The sequence below is a fragment of the Oncorhynchus mykiss genome, chromosome 7 (assembly GCF_057628025.1).
Source record: "Oncorhynchus mykiss isolate SJ-2025 chromosome 7, ASM5762802v1, whole genome shotgun sequence".
Lineage (NCBI taxonomy): Eukaryota > Metazoa > Chordata > Actinopteri > Salmoniformes > Salmonidae > Oncorhynchus > Oncorhynchus mykiss.
Window position 1 is genome coordinate 647,592 of NC_143028.1, and position 20,326 is coordinate 667,917.

General features: G+C 43.0%; 1 protein-coding gene across 3 annotated transcripts; it reads right to left on the reverse strand.

Annotated features, from left to right (window-relative positions):
* Window positions 1-813: 813 nt before the first annotated feature.
* LOC149982193 (cystathionine beta-synthase-like) lies at window positions 814-20,183 on the reverse strand. 3 transcript variants are annotated; one of them, XM_090239581.1, is made up of 15 exons: window positions 20,018-20,183; window positions 14,663-14,965; window positions 13,733-13,839; window positions 12,405-12,539; window positions 12,109-12,188; window positions 11,781-11,985; window positions 11,220-11,311; window positions 10,403-10,528; window positions 10,195-10,279; window positions 9,833-9,938; window positions 6,905-6,982; window positions 5,867-6,001; window positions 5,372-5,480; window positions 4,571-4,655; window positions 814-2,812 (listed from the first exon to the last, which is right to left on the reverse strand). In XM_090239581.1, exons 2-15 carry the CDS (start codon window positions 14,956-14,958, stop codon window positions 2,685-2,687), a joined length of 1,767 nt encoding a protein of 588 aa, XP_090095707.1. In that variant the 5' UTR covers window positions 14,959-14,965; window positions 20,018-20,183; the 3' UTR covers window positions 814-2,684. The 3 variants fall into 3 exon arrangements, with proteins under 3 accessions (XP_090095707.1, XP_090095708.1, XP_090095709.1); XM_090239582.1 differs by lacking the exon at window positions 20,018-20,183 and adding an exon at window positions 18,277-18,499; XM_090239583.1 differs by lacking the exons at window positions 814-2,812; window positions 4,571-4,655 and adding an exon at window positions 5,078-5,143 and having other exon boundaries at window positions 20,018-20,161.
* Between the last annotated feature and the right edge of the window lie 143 nt (window positions 20,184-20,326).

The window sequence follows — 20,326 nt, forward strand, 5'->3', positions numbered from 1 at the left end:
AATTGTTAGTTAGATTACTTGTTGGTTATTACTGCATTGTCGGAACTAGAAGCACAAGCATTTCGCTACACTCGCATTAACATCTGCTAACCATGTGTATGTGACAAATAAAATTTGATTTGATTTGATCCATGTTATCAATATTATGGTTTTAACCATGTTTGGATGATACAGAGCCCTCAAACTCAACTCTGGACCACAAAGCCAGTTTCACTGCATTGTTTCATTGTTTCCCTCTAATGAGGGACTGATTTAGACCGGGGACACCAGGTGTGTGCAATTAATTCCCAGGTAGAACAGAAAACCTGCAGGCTCTGGACCTCGTAGGGTAAGAGTTGGATACCCCTGGTAGAGTGTCAGTTGAACTAAGCTCATGGGGCATTTATAAGTTGTATTCAAGAAATGTAATTAATTAAAAGTCCAAAAATGGATGTACCCTTTAAAACCCTAAACAGTACCTTAAATAATTAAATTGTTGCAAGCCCAAGCAGACTCGAGAGCAGTCATACATAGAATGTTAGACCAACCAAATCTATGCTCTTTCACTGCCGCCTAGTGGTAGGGTGGTGTAACTGCTGATACTGTTATTCATATGCACAGCTCGGCTACACATTTTATCACAGAAGGTTCAGTTGTTTAGCTATCGAGAAGAGATGTCCAGAGAATTCGGCCACGCAGCCACTTTGTACATTCTAAACAGGTAATGGCTTAGGGTCTGGGCGAACCCAGAGTCTCTGACTCTGTCTCTGATGGCACAGCTGGCGCTGCACTTTACACATTCTACACACAAACAAAATGATAGCATAGCAAATATAAATTCAGAGATGTTTTAACAACTTTATTTTTCATAAGATTATAATGTGATTTTATAGCACACAAATCCCGATAGGACTTTTTACTCTGATACATCCAAAGTGAAAAGCATAAACAACCGTACAAATACATTGTTGGCACACCAAATTAACTCTGACTTTGTATTATACTGGCATATCAATCATTCTATTTCATATGATCTTGTCAAAAAGGCTATTTTGGTACTTACTAGCTAGACATATTTTTTAAAAAATGATATTTTGGTAGTTACTAGATAGACATATTTGACCATTCCAGAACAAAACCTCAGATTTTTCATCGTTGAAGAGTACGGTACATTTAATATGTTCTACATCTGCATTGCTTGCTCTTTGAGTTTTCTGTATAAGGCCTTTGTGACATCTGCAGATATAAAAAGAGCTTTATAAATACATTAGATTGACTGAAAAAGTCTGCCCTCATTACGGTAAATCACTCTGGATAGGAGCGTCTGCTAAATAACTCATTACTGTAAATCACTCTGGATAGGAGCGTCTGCTAAATAACTTGAATGTAAATCGCGAACATTCTGATGCCCTTGTAGGGTAAGAGCTGTTTGAAAAGACCGCCTGAAATCACAGCCTGTTTTGGTGCGACAGCATATAAACACAGAAAAAAACACTCTGAAAATTCTGTTTTTCCTGTGTTTAATATCATACAGCTGATGAAACTGACACTGACAGTGTTATTTCCTGATAGTTGCTGGTTGAAAATGCAATCTACACAGGGCCTTCTAATCAGCAGGTTTGTATGGGCGGGAGGTTAGACTTTCCATTGTGACATCATGCGATACATTTTTTTTAATAGACCAACAGCAAAATGTTCCATACCTCTCTTCCCAATAACAGCTAGTTTTGAGTTTTCCCCTCCCCACTCAGACCACACCCAAACTGTCCTAGCTAAAGTCTTGCTTGAGAAATTGCTCTTTGCTAAGAAACTACTTGTTTTAATTGAATACAATAACAGTAAAATACTTATTTGTTACCCAGAAATGAGTGATATCCAGATAAAAACAGATGCATTGGACCTTTAAAAAACACATCAACATACAGGTCTGTTTCCCAAACCTGTTGTAATTGTGCAGTGTTGTGTCATTATGCATAGCGTTGAAATGCGTTGATTGATGTTTTCACAATTAAAACCATTTTTTTTCTTCAGTAAAGATTGGTTTCACAATTATTGGTTCAGTACATGGGATGGGGCACAGTCTGATCATTTAAATACCCATCACAAAGCAACATGGGAAATCCCTCTGTAGGCAGTGTCTACATTCTATGATCAAGATCGCAAAATATAGCAAAGATTTAAGACTTTCATATGAATGCATTGCGCTTGCAACGCTAGGGTTGTGGGTTGGATTCCCACGGGGGACCAGTATGAAAATGGGTTGTGGGTTGGATTCCCACGGGGGACCAGTATGAAAATGGGTTGTGGGTTGGATTCCCACAGGGGACCAGTTGGGGGGGATACAGTATGAAAATGGGTTGTGGGTTGGATTCCCACGGGGGACCAGTATGAAAATGGGTTGTGGGTTGGATTCCCACGGGGGACCAGTTGGGGGGGAACAGTATGAAAATGTATGTCCTCACTATCTGTAGGTCGCTCTGGATAAGAGCATCTGCTAAATGACTCACATGTCATATGAGAAAGCAGCAACAACAGTTTGTCCACCAATCAAGTTCATACGACCTCATATTATTTATATTGTCGTTAATATCACAGTGTGTTTGTGTATGGCTGTGGGGCTGTAGGTGTAATTAACGTGTTCCATGTGTGTGTGTGTGTACACAAGGTGTTTGTGCGCACATGACCCAGCCGTCACGGGGACACGGTCACAGGTCACTGCACTCAGAGAAGGACCTCTCCCTCTTCTCCCTGGCCGTGACAAAGTTGAGCAGGTCGATGGCCGTCACCACACCAAACACCATCTGCTTCAGGCTGGGGGAGCCGTCCGTCAAGTCTGAGAGTAGGAGAGAGGGAAGGATAGAGAGGGTGGCATTAGCTCCCTCTTACAGCCATCATTGGACGAGGGGAGGGTGAGGTTATGGTTGGTTGCAGGCCCAAATCAATGTTGGGAACAAACAACTGAGGACTTTGAGACTGGCACATACAGTGCATTTGTAAAGTACTCAGACCCCTTGACTTTTCCCACATTTTGTTACGTTACAGCCTTATTCTAAAATGTATTAAATAGTTTTATCCCGCCTCATCAATCTACACACAATACCCCCTAATGACAAAGCAAAAACAGTGTTTTTAGAAATGTTATTATTTTAAATCACATTTGCATAAATATTCAGACCCTTTACTCAGTACTTTGTTGAAGCACCTTTGGCAGTGATTACAGCCTTGAGTCTTCTTGGGTATGAGGCTACAAGCTTGGCACACCTGTATTTGGGGTGTTTCTCCCATTCTTCTCTACAGATCATCTCAAGCTCTGTCAGGTTGGATGGGGAGCATCGCTGCACAGCTATTTTCAGGTCTCTCCAGAGATGTTCAATCGGGTTCAAGTCCGGGCTCTGGCTGGGCCACTTGAGGACATTCAGAAACTTGTCCCGAAGCCACTCCTGCGTTGTCTTGGCTGTGTGCTTAGGGTCGTTGTCCTGTTGGAAGGTGAACCTTCGCCCCAGTCCGAGGTCCTGAATGCTCTGGAGCAGGTTTTCATCAAGGATCTCTGTACCTTTCCCTCGATCCCAGTCCCTGCGCTGAAAAACATCCCCATAGTATGATGCTGCCACCACCATGCTTCACCTTAGGGATGGTGCCAGGTTTCCTCCAGACGTGACACTTGGCATTCAGGCCAAAGAGTTCAACCTTGGTTTCATCAGACCAGAGAATCTTGTTTAGATGCCTTTTGGCAAACTCCAAGCGGGCTGTCACGTGCCTTTTACTGAAGAGTGGCTTCCTTCTGGCCACTCTACCATAAAGGCCTGATTGATGGAGGGCTGCAGAGATGGTTGTCCTCTCCCATCTCCACAGAGGAACTATGGAGCTCTGTCAGATTGACCATCGGGTTCTTGGTTATCTCCCTGGCAAGGCTCAATTTAGCTGTGCGGCCAGCTCTAGTTAGAGTCTTGGTGGTTCCAAACTTCTTCCATTTAAGAATGATGCAGACATTTTTTGGTCACCTTACCCAGACCTGTGCCTTGACACAATCCTGTCTCGGAGTTCTACGGACAATTCCTTCGACCTCATGGCTTGGTTTTTGCTCTGATGTGCACTGTCAATTCTGGCACCTTACGTAGAGACAGGTGTGTGTCATTCCAAATCATGTGGACTCCAATCAAGTTGTAGAACATCTCAAGGATGATCAATGGAAACAGCAAGGACCTGAGCTCAATTTCGAGTCTCATAGCAAAAATTCGGAATACCTACGTAAATAAGCTATTTTATTGTTTGTTATAAATGTGCTAAAATTTCTTGAAACCAGTTTTCAGTTTGTCATTAGTGTGTAGATTGATGAGACTTTTTATTTATTTAATCCATTTTAGAATAAGGTTGTAACGTAACAAAATGTGGAAAAACTCAAGAGGTCAGAATACTTTCCAAATGCGCTGTATACCAGTCACATGCACACAGCAGACATTAAACCAGACTGGTTTAAATGGGTTCAGACCAGCCACCTTAGCACCTTGTTACTGCCCTCAAAAAAAGGTCAACGAACCTTCACTCCTCTTATCGCAACATGTTCACCATTATAGCAGGCAGAAAGACTTACATTGGATCTGTTCGTGTACCACCAGGGCAAAGTGGTCCGTCTCCAAGATACGAGAGAGTTTCCCCAGGTTATCAGTCAGACGGATCTGAGAATAGGATGAGACGTGAGGTTATCAGTCAGACGGATCTGAGAATAGGATGAGACGTGAGGTTATCAGTCAGACGGATCTGAGAATAGGATGAGACGTGAGGTTATCAGTCAAACGGATCTGAGAATAGGATGAGACGTGAGGTTATCAGTCAGACGGATCTGAGAATAGGATGAGACGTGAGGTTATCAGTCAAACGGATCTGAGAATAGGATGAGACGTGAGGTTATCAGTCAAACGGATCTGAGAATAGGATGAGACGTGAGGTTATCAAACAGATCTGAGAATAGGATGAGACGTGAGATTATCAGTCAGACGGATCTGAGAATAGGATGAGACGTGAGGTTATCAGTCAAACGGATCTGAGAATAGGATGAGACGTGAGGTTATCAGTCAGACGGATCTGAGAATAGGATGAGACGTGAGGTTATCAGTCAAACGGATCTGAGAATAGGATGAGACGTGAGGTTATCAGTCAGACGGATCTGAGAATAGGATGAGACGTGAGGTTATCAGTCAAACGGATCTGAGAATAGGATGAGACGTGAGATTATCAGTCAGACGTAAGATAGGGAGGACCGTTTCATCATATAAACAAACATGGGTGATTTCAGTGTGTGTGAGACCTATTTGCACTACTTACAGAAAAAGTGTGCCTGCAAACACGTGTGTGTGTGTGTGTGTGTGTGTGTGTGTGTGTGTGTGTGACTGACCTGTTTGAACTGGGTGTAGATCACCTTGATGACTGGGTCTGAGGGTTTGATCTTCCCAGCCAGCACAGAGGCCAGCATGTTCCCCAAAGTAACCATTCCTAGGACCAGCCTACACACACACACACACACAGTTATTTTAGCAGCAGAACAACACTAACCCCATGGATAATGTCACCAGAACAGTTGAATGACCTGAATCAGATGGTCAATGTCCACAGGTGAAACATGGGTTAACAACATTTACAAATCAACAATACTCATGAATTTAATTCCAGGGTTATTTCAATGGAAGATATTTTCAGATTCTCTACAACCATTTAATTTCTTCACCGTGAACTAGTAAGCGACACAAAGATAATGGATATGTCCAAAATGGCACCCTATTCCCTACATGGTCAACATTAGTGCCCTATGAAGGGAATAGGGTGCCATTTGGGAAACGTCCTCTGGTTAATGAAAGAGGCAGGAGATGAGACAGTGGAGGAGGACACCCACCCAGCCTCGTCCACTACAGGGGCCTGGTCAAAGCCGTTCTCCTTCAGGATCTTGATGGTCTTCTGACAGCTGACCGTGGGCAGGACGGTCAGAGGGGCAGAGAGGTTCAACCCCTGCAGCTTCAGGTTCCACCACCTGGGGAGGGAGGGAGAGAGAGAGAGAAATAGAGGGAGGGAGAGAGAGAGAAATAGAGGGAGGGAGAGAGAGAGAGAAATAGAGGGAGGGAGAGAGAGAGAAATAGAGGGAGGGAGAGAGAAATAGAGGGAGGGAGAGAGAGAGAGAGAGAGAAATAGATGGAGGGAGAGAGAGAGAGACATAGACAACCAATTAAATAAATAAAAACAAAATACAACCTTTAAAAGGCATAATATACAGAAATCACCCCACAATTGCCTGGGTGCTAAAACTCTACAATTTACACCTGAGACTGACACAGACCCAGCAGGATTTATTCAGAGACACAGACCCACCAGGGTTTATTCAGAGACACAGACCCAGCGGGGTTTATTCAGAGACACAGACCCACCAGGGTTTATTCAGAGACACAGACCCAGCGGGGTTTATTCAGAGACACAGACCCAGCAGGGTTTATTCAGAGACACAGACCCAGCAGGGTTTGGTCAGAGACACAGACCCAGCGGGGTTTGTTCAGAGACACAGACCCAGCAGGGTTTATTCAGAGACACAGACCCAGCAGGGTTTATTCAGAGACACAGACCCAGCAGGGTTTATTCAGAGACACAGACCCAGCAGGGTTTATTCAGAGACACAGACCCAGCAGGGTTTGTTTAGAGACACAGACCCAGGGGGGTTTGTTTAGACCCACCAGGGTTTATTCAGAGACACAGACCCAGGGGGGTTTGTTTAGACCTACCAGGGTTTGTTCAGAGACACAGACCCAGGGGGGTTTGTTTAGACCTACCAGGGTTTGTTCAGAGACACAGACCCAGGGGGGTTTGTTTAGACCTACCAGGGTTTGTTTAGACCCACCAGGGTTTGTTCAGAGACACAGACCCAGCGGGGTTTGTTCAGACCTACCAGGGTTTGTTTACCATGATGTCTGACTCCTTCAGGAAGCCTTTCTGGAACATCCACTTGTCACTCAGGAACTTGGTCCTGAAAAAAAGAGAAGAGTCGTTGTTGGTTACTTCATCCACTAGGAACAGCTGTTAATGGTTCAGATTAAAGAGAAGGGTTGTTAGTTACTTCATCCACTAGGAACAGCTGTTAAAGGTTCAGATTAAAGAGAAGGGTTGTTAGTTACTTCATCCACTAGGAACAGCTGTTGATGGTTCAGATTAAAGAGAATGGGTTGTTAGTTACTTCATCCACTAGGAACAGCTGTTAATGGTTCAGATTAAAGAGAAGGGTTGTTAGTTACTTCATCCACTAGGAACAGCTGTTGATGGTTCAGATTAAAGAGAAGGGTTGTTAGTTACTTCATCCACTAGGAACAGCTGTTAATGGTTCAGATTAAAGAGAAGGGTTGTTAGTTACTTCATCCACTAGGAACAGCTGTTAAAGGTTCAGATTAAAGAGAAGGGTTGTTAGTTACTTCATCCACTAGGAACAGCTGTTAAAGGTTCAGATTAAAGAGAAGGGTTGTTAGTTACTTCATCCACTAGGAACAGCTGTTAAAGGTTCAGATTAAAGAGAATGGTTGTTAGTTACTTCATCCACTAGGAACAGCTGTTAAAGGTTCAGATTAAAGAGAAGGGTTGTTAGTTACTTCATCCACTAGGAACAGCTGTTAATGGTTCAGATTAAAGAGAAGGGTTGTTAGTTACTTCATCCACTAGGAACAGCTGTTAAAGGTTCAGATTAAAGAGAAGGGTTGTTAGTTACTTCATCCACTAGGAACAGCTGTTGATGGTTCAGATTAAAGAGAATGGGTTGTTAGTTACTTCATCCACTAGGAACAGCTGTTAATGGTTCAGATTAAAGAGAAGGGTTGTTAGTTACTTCATCCACTAGGAACAGCTGTTGATGGTTCAGATTAAAGAGAAGGGTTGTTAGTTACTTCATCCACTAGGAACAGCTGTTAATGGTTCAGATTAAAGAGAAGGGTTGTTAGTTACTTCATCCACTAGGAACAGCTGTTAATGGTTCAGATTAAAGAGAAGGGTCGTTAGTTACTTCATCCACTATGAACAGCTGTTAAAGGTTCAGATTAAAGAGAAGGGTTGTTAGTTACTTCATCCACTAGGAACAGCTGTTAAAGGTTCAGATTAAAGAGAAGGGTTGTTAGTTACTTCATCCACTAGGAACAGCTGTTAAAGGTTCAGATTAAAGAGAATGGTTGTTAGTTACTTCATCCACTAGGAACAGCTGTTAAAGGTTCAGATTAAAGAGAAGGGTTGTTAGTTACTTCATCCACTAGGAACAGCTGTTAATGGTTCAGATTAAAGAGAAGGGTTGTTAGTTACTTCATCCACTAGGAACAGCTGTTAAAGGTTCAGATTAAAGAGAAGGGTTGTTAGTTACTTCATCCACTAGGAACAGCTGTTAATGGTTCAGATTAAAGAGAAGGGTTGTTAGTTACTTCATCCACTAGGAACAGCTGTTAAAGGTTCAGATTAAAGAGAAGGGTTGTTAGTTACTTCATCCACTAGGAACAGCTGTTAATGGTTCAGATTAAAGAGAAGGGTTGTTAGTTACTTCATCCACTAGGAACAGCTGTTAATGGTTCAGATTAAAGAGAAGGGTTGTTAGTTACTTCATCCACTAGGAACAGCTGTTAATGGTTCAGATTAAAGAGAAGGGTTGTTAGTTACTTCATCCACTAGGAACAGCTGTTAAAGGTTCAGATTAAAGAGAAGGGTTGTTAGTTACTTCATCCACTAGGAACAGCTGTTAATGGTTCAGATTAAAGAGAAGGGTTGTTAGTTACTTCATCCACTAGGAACAGCTGTTAAAGGTTCAGATTAAAGAGAAGGGTTGTTAGTTACTTCATCCACTAGGAACAGCTGTTAATGGTTCAGATTAAAGAGAAGGGTTGTTAGTTACTTCATCCACTAGGAACAGCTGTTAAAGGTTCAGATTAAAGAGAAGGGTTGTTGGTTACTTCATCCACTAGGAACAGCTGTTAAAGGTTCAGATTAAAGAGAATGGTTGTTAGTTACTTCATCCACTAGGAACAGCTGTTAATGGTTCAGATTAAAGAGAAGGGTTGTTAGTTACTTCATCCACTAGGAACAGCTGTTAAAGGTTCAGATTAAAGAGAAGGGTTGTTAGTTACTTCATCCACTAGGAACAGCTGTTAATGGTTCAGATTAAAGAGAAGGGTTGTTAGTTACTTCATCCACTAGGAACAGCTGTTAAAGGTTCAGATTAAAGAGAAGGGTTGTTAGTTACTTCATCCACTAGGAACAGCTGTTAAAGGTTCAGATTAAAGAGAAGGGTTGTTAGTTACTTCATCCACTAGGAACAGCTGTTAAAGGTTCAGATTAAAGAGAATGGTTGTTAGTTACTTCATCCACTAGGAACAGCTGTTAAAGGTTCAGATTAAAGAGAAGGGTTGTTAGTTACTTCATCCACTAGGAACAGCTGTTAAAGGTTCAGATTAAAGAGAATGGTTGTTAGTTACTTCATCCACTAGGAACAGCTGTTAAAGGTTCAGATTAAAGAGAAGGGTTGTTAGTTACTTCATCCACTAGGAACAGCTGTTAAAGGTTCAGATTAAAGAGAATGGTTGTTAGTTACTTCATCCACTAGGAACAGCTGTTAATGGTTCAGATTAAAGAGAAGGGTTGTTAGTTACTTCATCCACTAGGAACAGCTGTTAAAGGTTCAGATTAAAGAGGGGATCATGAATCAGTGATTCCCACGAGGCAACAGCTGCAATATTCAGACATGGCCACAAGGGGCCAGGCTAAGCTAAACGCTGACAGATCATTAGATTCACTATAGGACTACAGTATATTATAGTCATAATATAACAGTATATTCTAGACCCCGGTTCCTCACATGTAGTTGCGGATGGAGTCTGGCAGGATGACCACACACCGCTGGCCCTCCTTCAGGTCCTTGGCCACCCTCACCGCCGCTGCCATGGCCGTGCCCGAGCTGCCACCTGGCACAGGGGACAAGAGACGGGCACACTGGTTGGCATGACGACCCGTGGCCAGGTCAACCCACAAATCAGAACATGACAGGTGGTCTTTATTGGAGTGGGAATGTGCAGATATCCCAGCCCCTGGAGAAGTACTGAATGTCTCAGGAACCACCTTCATTTGATGTGCAATACAGATGACCTGCAACACGGCCACAGAGTCACCACTGGTGACAGTGAGATGAAAGACAGAGAAACAGAACGGTGACAAACGTACCACACAGCAAGCCCTCGTCTCTGACCAGCATACGGGACATGTTGAAGGACTCCTCATCGTTGGACTTGTACCAGCTATCCACCACCTACAGGTAGACACACCCTGGTGAGGTAGTGTGTGTGTGTGTGTGTTTATGTGTGTGTGTGTTTGTGTGTGTGTGTGTATATGTGTGTGTGTGTGTGTGTTTGTGTATGTCCATCTGACTCACTGATCGGTCCAGTACAGTGGGGATGAAGTCGTATCCGATGCCCTCCACCTCGTACTGGGTCTTGTCTGTCTTGTTCAGCTCCTCTGGTTCAGCCAGGATGGAGCCTTCAGGGTCCACACCGATGATCTGACCACACACACAGACAGAACCATACCAGACAGAACCACATCAGACCAGACAGAACCACACCAGACAAGACAGAACCACACCAGACCAGACAGAACCACACCAGACAAGACAGAACCACACCAGACAGAACCACACCAGACAAGACAGAACCACATCAGACCAGACAGAACCACATCAGACCAGACAGAACCACACCAGACCAGAACCACACCGAATCACACAAGATCAGACAGAACCACACCGAATCACACAAGATCAGACAGAACCACACCACACAGAACCACACCAGACCAGACAGAAACACACCAGACAAGACCAGACAGAAACACACCAGACAAGACCAGACAGAACCACACCAGACAGAACCACACCAGACAAGACCAGACAAGACCAGACAGAACCACACCAGACAGAACCATACCACACAGAACCACAACAGACAGAACCACACCACGTCAGACACAAGTTAACACCCAGTAAGGACGGCCATAGCCTGTGATCAGAACCAGAACCGTTTCTATTCCGTCCTGTTGAAGTAGTGGATGTGAAGATCCAAGTTGAGACTGATTCTATTTGTATGGATCTTTCCATACTTGAATAGCAATTTCAATTGAACTGTCCACAACCCTAGTCAGAAGCCACCTGGGGATGGGAATTGATTCCAGGTGGACACCCAGAGTTCACTCACCTGGATGTTGGGGCACCTCTCCTTCAGTTTGCGGGCAATGCCAGTGATGGTGCCGCCTGTGCCAGCGCCTGCCACCAGCATGTCCACTTTCCCTGCCAGGTCACAGACGTGGAGGGTGTCAGGTTAGCTCATACAGATCATGAACAGTGTCTCTATGAGGGCTACAAGCCCACACAACTGCTCAGACAATGCTTTGCTGTTGACCAAAACCATGAGTTAAACCTTATTCAAACACACACGCTTGTATAACAGTGATTCTCAGCTAGTGGATGACGACGAGGTTTTGAATGGGTAGCGGGTGTCTGAGTAATAATAAAAAAATAAGTGTTTTTGTTATATATATTTTTTTATGACTTATTCTATGAAAAAAATACTCCAGTCTGAACCTAAACCAGGCAGAAAGTGTATAGAAATAATGAATTTGCATTTCTAAATAACAATCTCTGAACAAATCACAGTATTTTGAGAGAGAGAGAGAATGCCAGCAAGACAAGAGAGAAGGAAAGAGAGAACAAGAGAGGGAGGAATAGAGGGAGGGAGCCGAGAGGAAGTCTGTCTCACCATCACACTGTTCCAGTATCTCCTCTGCTGTGGTGTCATAGTGGGCCAGGGGGTTACTAGGGTTACGGTACTGGTCCAGGATGTGAGAGTTGGGGATCTCGTTCTTCAGACGCCAAGCCACGCCCACGTGAGACTCTGGTGAATCGAAACGAGCGCTGGTGGGAGTACGGACGATCTCTGCGCCCAGGGCTCTCAAAACATCCACCTGGGTGCATGCAGACACACAGACAGGCAGCGTTTTCATGATCATTTGTGCAGACTTAAATCAAATAGGTCCTGTCAAATTCCTGGAGGGGAGATTGATGAGGCAGGCGTACAGCAGTCCTACCTTCTCCATGCTCATCTTCTCAGGCATGACAATGATACAGCGGTAACCCTTCACAGCTGCAGCCAGAGCCAGACCGATACCTGTCACACACACACGGACACACACACGGACACACACACACACAGGGATACACACGGACACATACACACACACACACACACACACACACACACAGGGATGCACACGGACACACACACACACACGGACACATGGGATACACACGGACACACACAATTCAGTGAATCTACCACTAGTGAGACACATTCCTATTCATTTACTGAGACACACACAGTTACCTGTATTGCCTGAGGTGGGCTCTATGATGGTGTCTCCTGGTTTCAGATGTCCTGCCCTCTCTGCATCCTCCACCATACGCAGACTGATCCTATCCTTCACACTGCCGCCCGCGTTGAAGTACTCACACTTGGCCACTGCACAGAGACAAAACAGAACGGTACACACTGGATCACACACACAGATTCAAATGTTTTTAATTCTGAATGTCTGAAAACATCTGATAATGTAACCAGACCTGGGTCAAACATGTTCATCTCATTTAGTTTAGAGTTTGCACTTTTGTAGCTATTCCATTGGTTCCATTGTACCATAAAATGTATGGATCACAAGTGGGGTCATTTTCTGTGCAAAAGTCCTAAGCCAACAATATAATTAAACTGTTATATTCGATACAATATAACTGTCAATAAATCCCAAATGGGATTATGGAGTCAAGCATAAAGAAATCTACAAAGAAGTCAGCTGAACACAGACGCCCCAAAGTAAATCCAAATTCACACGACTTCTTAAGCCAACCAATGAAAAAGGTTTTGACTGCCTGTGTTCTATGTCTGCCTCAACAGAAAGAGACATGAAGGGAAGACAGCCTTGAATACTGTCTGAACAGTATTCTCAGGACTGTCTGCCTCAACAGAAAGAGACGTGGAGGGAAGACAGCCTTGAATACTGTCTGAACGGTATTCTCAGGACTATGTCTGCCTCAACAGAAAGAGACGTGGAGGGGGAAGACAGCCTTGAATACTGTCTGAACAGTATTCTCAGGACTATGTCTGCCTCAACAGAAAGAGACGTGGAGGGGGAAGACAGCCTTGAATACTGTCTGAACGGTATTCTCAGGACTATGTCTGCCTCAACAGAAAGAGACGTGGAGGGGGAAGACAGCCTTGAATACTGTCTGAACAGTATTCTCAGGACTGTCTGCCTCAACAGAAAGAGACATGAAGGGAAGACAGCCTTGAATACTGTCTGAACAGTATTCTCAGGACTGTCTGCCTCAACAGAAAGAGACATGAAGGGAAGACAGCCTTGAATACTGTCTGAACGGTATTCTCAGGACTATGTCTGCCTCAACAGAAAGAGACGTGGAGGGGGAAGACAGCCTTGAATACTGTCTGAACAGTATTCTCAGGACTATGTCTGACTGGCAGATAATGCAAGATTCAGGGATAGGTTTTATCATGGAGGCACAAATAAATTGGTAACTCTCCGTGAGAAAAGTGCACAAACAAGGCTGAAACATTGAGTGGGAAACATTTGCACCCATGTAGCAAGTTAAGGTTCATTCATCTCAAAAGGGTTCTGAGAAAAGACTCCCTGATAAACTCACAGACTTCACACTTGAGGCCGAAGGTCTTGGGGATCTTGTTCATGCGCACCAGCGGGGTGTCACCGATCCTCCGGAGGATGTTGGTGAGGATTTTAGGAGCTTTGGTCCTGGAAGAGGGGAATTTATGATGTCACTGACTAACTCGACGTTGATGAATGATCAACGCTCATTCCACATTGACATGAATCTGACTAAAAGATGGATAATGGAATAAAGTGGAAATGAGTAGAGGAGGAGACGGGTGGAAGGAATAACATAAAAGGTTACCAGTCTTACTGTTGAGGGTCACCAGTCTTACTGTTGAGGGTTAGTAGTTTTACTGTTGAGGGTTACCAGTCTTACTGTTGAGGGTTACCAGTCTTACTGTTGAGGGTTACCAGTCTTACTGTTGAGGGTTACGGTTAGGGTGACCAGTCTTACTGCTGAGGGTCACCAGTCTTACTGTTGACGGTTACCATTGTTCCGGTTGAGGGTTACGGTTAGGGTGACCAGTCTTACTGTTGAGGGTCACCAGTCTTACTGTTGAGGGTTAGTAGTTTTACTGTTGAGGGTTACCAGTCTTACTGTTGAGGGTTACCAGTCTTACTGTTGAGGGTTACCAGTCTTACTGTTGAGGGTTACCAGTCTTACTGTTGAGGGTCACCAGTCTTACTGTTGAGGGTTAGTAGTTTTACTGTTGAGGGTTACCAGTCTTACTGTTGAGGGTTACCAGTCTTACTGTTGAGGGTTACCAGTCTTACTGTTGAGGGTTACCAGTCTTACTGTTGAGGGTTACCATTGTTACGGTTGAGGGTTACCATTGTTACGGTTGAGGGTTACCATTGTTACTGTTGAGGGTTACGGTTAGGGTGACCAGTCTTACTGTTGAGGGTTATGGTTAGGGTGACCAGTCTTACTGTTGAGGGTTATGGTTAGGGTGACCAGTCTTACTGTTGAGGATGGGTGTGGGGGGAGTCGGCGTGGTTGCCCCCCAGTCTCCAGGTGCACCGGCTAGGAAGGTCGGGACGGATCCACTTCCTCTCCCCCACCGCCTGGATGGTTCCAGTCACGTCCTCCACCTCTAGCTTGTCTCTGACGCCCCCCTTGGTTGGGAGTTGTAACAGCCCTTCCTGGATCTTGGAGGATCCGTTGGCGTCCCCATTGCCGTTGGTGACGCGTAGCCTGGCAGCGTGCGGGCACACAGGGCCCAGGACGCTGCTGTCTTTAAGGGAGGGGACCGCAGGCATGTCTCACCTAGGAAGTTAAATGGCACATGGGCTAGTAAATGGCACGTAGCCTCTGTCCTGCTCGTAAGCACAGATCTAGGATCATATTCCCCTGACCCCAGTCCTAATTGTAACCGTTAGCTGGACAATAAGTGATCTGACCATGTATCAGTGGTTTGGGGCTATTTAAGAGTCCAACGTCCAGACAATGTTTCAACACCACCTAGCGGTCTGAGGGACAGGAGCAGCAGAAGGCCTCTTCAGAATATTTGAGGGAATCGAGGAGCTGCTGCTGTTGTCTGTCTCATACTATACACACTGCTGGACAGACTGACGACTTCAAACTAATTACAGCCAGGAAGCCAATAAGAACATTCCTGACAAAAATGACACAAAAAAAAAAAGTAAAACGTTTGACCCCAAGAGGCCCAGTGAGGTGCATATTAACCTGCACACCTGACACCACCATGCCATGCTGTACGTCCCTCTGAAGAGTGGTACTGGGAGTCCCACAGTTCAGTTACAAATTACTCAGGCAGACGCACTACCTCAACACGTTTGATGTTTAAGTCAGTGAACATCCTCAGGTCAATGAACAAAACAATCACTTAAAATATGTGAAAGGTCAAATGTGAGATTGGCTCCTATACCCGAGTTGCTAGGTGTGAGGCGCTACAATTTAAAGAAATGACCCCTGTTCAGAAGGGCTAATCATTAATGGAGGTAATTGTGTGTGTCCAGCTAATTTGTATTGCCTAAAGACCCAGGGTTATAGAAGACAATGACCTGTCCCTAACATATCAACAAGACAACATACTGTCCCTAATGTATTAACAAGACAACATACTGTCCCTAACGTATTAACAAGACAACATATTAACAAGACAACATACTGTCCCTAACATATTAACAAGACAACATACTGTCCCTAACATATTAACAAGACAACGTATTAACAAGACAACATACTGTCCCTAACATATTAACAAGACAACATACTGTCCCTAACGTATTAACAAGACAACATACTGTCCCTAACGTATTAACAAGACAACATACTGTCCCTAACATATTAACAGGACAACATACTGTCCCTAACATATCAACAAGACAACATACTGTCCCTAACATATCAACAAGACAACATATTAACAAGACAACATACTGTCCCTAACATATTAACAAGACAACATACTGTCCCTAACGTATTAACAAGACAACATACTGTCCCTAACGTATTAACAAGACAACATACTGTCCCTAACATATTAACAGGACAACATACTGTCCCTAACATATCAACAAGACAACATACTGTCCCTAACATATCAACAAGACAACATATTAACAAGACAACATACTGTCCCTAACATATCAACAAGACAACATACTGTCCCTAACATATCAACAAGACAACATATTAACAAGACAACATACTGTCCCTAACATATTAACAAGACAACATACTGTCCCTAACATGTTAACAAGACAACATACTGTCCCTAACATATAACCAAGACAACATACTGTCCCTAACATATTAACAAGACAACATACTGTCCCTAATGTATTAACAAGACAACATACTGTCCCTAACATATTAACAAGACAACATACTGTCCCTAACATATTAACAAGACAACATATTAACAAGACAACATACTGTCCCTAACATATTAACAAGACAACATACTGTCCCTAACGTATCAACAAGACAACATATTAACAAGACAACATACTGTCCCTAACATATCAACAAGACAACATACTGTCCCTAACATATCAACAAGACAACGTACTGTCCCTAACATATTAACAAGACAACATACTGTCCCTAACATATTAACAAGAGAACATACTGTCCCTAACATATTAACAAGACAACATCCTGTCCCTAACATATTAACAAGACAACATCCTGTCCCTAACATATTAACAAGACAACATACTGTCCCTAACGTATTAACAAGACAACATACTGTCCCTAACATATTAACAAGACAACATACTGTCCCTAACATATTAACAAGACAACATACTGTCCCTAACGTATTAACAAGACAACGTATTAACAAGACAACATACTGTCCCTAACATATTAACAAGACAACATACTGTCCCTAACATATCAACAAGACAACGTACTGTCCCTAACATATCAACAAGACAACGTACTGTCCCTAACGTATCAACAAGACAACGTTAACAAGACAACATACTGTCCCTAACATATTAACAAGACAACATACTGTCCCTAACATATTAACAAGACAACATACTGTCCCTAACATATCAACAAGACAACATACTGTCCCTAACATATTAACAAGACAACATACTGTCCCTAACGTATCAACAAGACAACATACTGTCCCTAACATATTAACAAGACAACATACTGTCCCTAACGTATCAACAAGACAACGTTAACAAGACAACATACTGTCCCTAACATATTAACAAGACAACATACTGTCCCTAACATATTAACAAGACAACATACTGTCCCTAACGTATTAACAAGACAACATATTAACAAGACAACATACTGTCCCTAACATATTAACAAGACAACATACTGTCCCTAACATATTAACAAGACAACATACTGTCCCTAACGTATTAACAAGACAACATATTAACAAGACAACATACTGTCCCTAACATATTAACAAGACAACATACTGTCCCTAACGTATTAACAAGACAACATATTAACAAGACAACATACTGTCCCTAACATATTAACAAGACAACATACTGTCCCTAACGCATTAACAAGACAACATACTGTCCCTAACGTATTAACAAGACAACATACTGTCCCTAACATATTAACAAGACAACATACTGTCCCTAACGTATTAACAAGACAACATATTAACAAGACAACATACTGTCCCTAACATATTAACAAGACAACATACTGTCCCTAACATATTAACAAGACAACATACTGTCCCTAACGTATTAACAAGACAACATACTGTCCCTAACGTATTAACAAGACAACATACTGTCCCTAACGTATTAACAAGACAACATACTGTCCCTAACGTATTAACAAGACAACGTATTAACAAGACAACATACTGTCCCTAACAAGACAACATACTGTCCCTAACAAGACAACATACTGTCCCTAACGTATTAAAATGGTACTAATTCTTTGGATTCCCAGACAGAGAGTTCAGTCTGTTGTGTTGCTCCTGTCTAATACTAATAGGCAGTGTACACTTCCAAGCAGCTGTTCAAATGGACCTCTTTCTGAACTGCACTGAAGACACAAACCTCGCCTGAGTGGCTTGACACCAAATGACCAGCACACAATAAACCCACCGGAGAGCATTGTGTCCTTAGGAAAACAACGTAGGGTTGGAGACAGAGAGAGACCAAAGGAAACGTTCCCTCCTGAGCCAGCGCATTTCTTAATGGAACTACTACTGCTGGTCATGCTACTGCTGTTACAGCGTCTGTCTAACTACTGCTATGACAGATATGGGAGCAGAGGTTTGAGTGTTCCTTGGGTGAGTTCATTTGCAATCTGATCCCCCTTGCAGACAGGTTCACTGAGTGGCAATGAGGCTGAGTTGAGGCTGAAATGTTCAGAGGGTTGTGTTACGTCACAGCTGGCCTTGCTTGTGTAACCAAACCAGTTGAGCTGACACCCTCCAGACCCAACCCACCAGTTGTAACAGTTACTACATGAGATAAACTTCCTTTGGAGCTTCTCTCAACGGATATTCTCAATACCTTCTACCACAAAGTATGTTATTTTTTAAATCTCTTTCAGAATTCCCAAAAGTGGAATTAAACGATAGTGTGCGATGATATATAGCCTGGCTAAAAACAAGGGTAAATAACAAAAAGGACAGGATTTACAACCATATAATAATACATATAACTGCCCTACCAAGACAGTGTCCAATTACGTCGGTCAAAACTATTCAGAGCCATGAAGGCCATAGCGGCAGGTAGCCTAGCGGTTAGAGCGTTGGCCTAGTAAACGTAAAGGTTGTAAAAATCGAATCCCCGAGCTGGTGAAAACCTGTCGTTCTGCCCCTGAACAAGGCAGTTAACCCACTGTTCCTAGGCCGCAATTGAAAATAAGAATTCGTTCTTATTAACTGATTTGCTTCGTTAAATAAAGGTAAAATAAAATAGCGGATTAAACACCATGGTGAAGGAAGTTTGACGACTCTGTGGAATCGAGCTCTGACTAGATGGGCTCTGCCTCTGAATAGTTATGACAGGCAATGTCTTTTTAGGGCCATACTAGAAACATATCTTTTGTTTAGTCATGGCACAAGAGTGCACTCAACTATGGCAAATTGTGATGGGCAAAATGAACTAATGGTGCAGCTCAAATTCATTACCTGCAGCCCTCAGTCACCAGAACAGAAAGAGACGAAGAAGTGTGATGGAGGATTCACAGGTATAAATTATATAACTAATTTCTCAACACAAAGTGATCTTGTATTCAGGTAACTGATGATAGACAGTAGGACCCAGAAATAGTCCCATATGGTGGGTCAAAGGCAGATGTTGTGTGCCTTTTTGCTAACCCAAACCCGTTTCCTAAATGTACCATCATTTTCCTTTTTATTTCACCTTTATTTAACCAGGTAAGCTAGTTGAGAACAAGTTCTCATTTACAACTGCGACCTGACCAAGATAAAGCAAAGCCGTGCGACACAAACAACAGAGTTACACATGGAATAAACAAGCGTAGTCAAAAACACAATAACTCCTAACCTACTGTACTACGAAAAGTCAAATCTGACGTTAATTTGACAAACGTTGGATCCCTTCTAGCCATGACCCCATATGGTCGGGGGTTTATGGACCCCGGAAATAAACCCATGTGCTTGTTTAAAACACGAACGGTCATTGTAGTACCCACCTCTTACTATTATTTTGATTGCCATGACTCAGTAGGTAGGTACAGCATAATTACACAACTTTACAAGGACACATAACCTTATTTCGATGAATGAAACATGGCATCATAAAATACATGTGCATTAAAAAACAGTTGCACTAACATCATCATGCAAGTGGTCGATCAGTTTCAACTTACCTATGTATCTGATGGTCTGGGAATCTGGAGAGGTAAAGAATCTTCCTCCGGTGATAGAAAGAGACTTAGGTAACAACAGTTGGATAATAAAGATGACCATCAGCGCGAGGAGGTTAGCCAATCGTTGGGGAAGAATGCATGTTTAGGGCGCACTTTGATTGGCTGCAGCGAGGGAGTCTATTTCTGCCCCTCCTCCAATAAGAGATGCAGATTTGGTGAAACAAGTAGTACATGGCGAAAACGTATGGAAGTTAACCAGGGATCTATTTATATTAATTTCCAAAAAGTAAAGAACCTTTTCAAATGTTA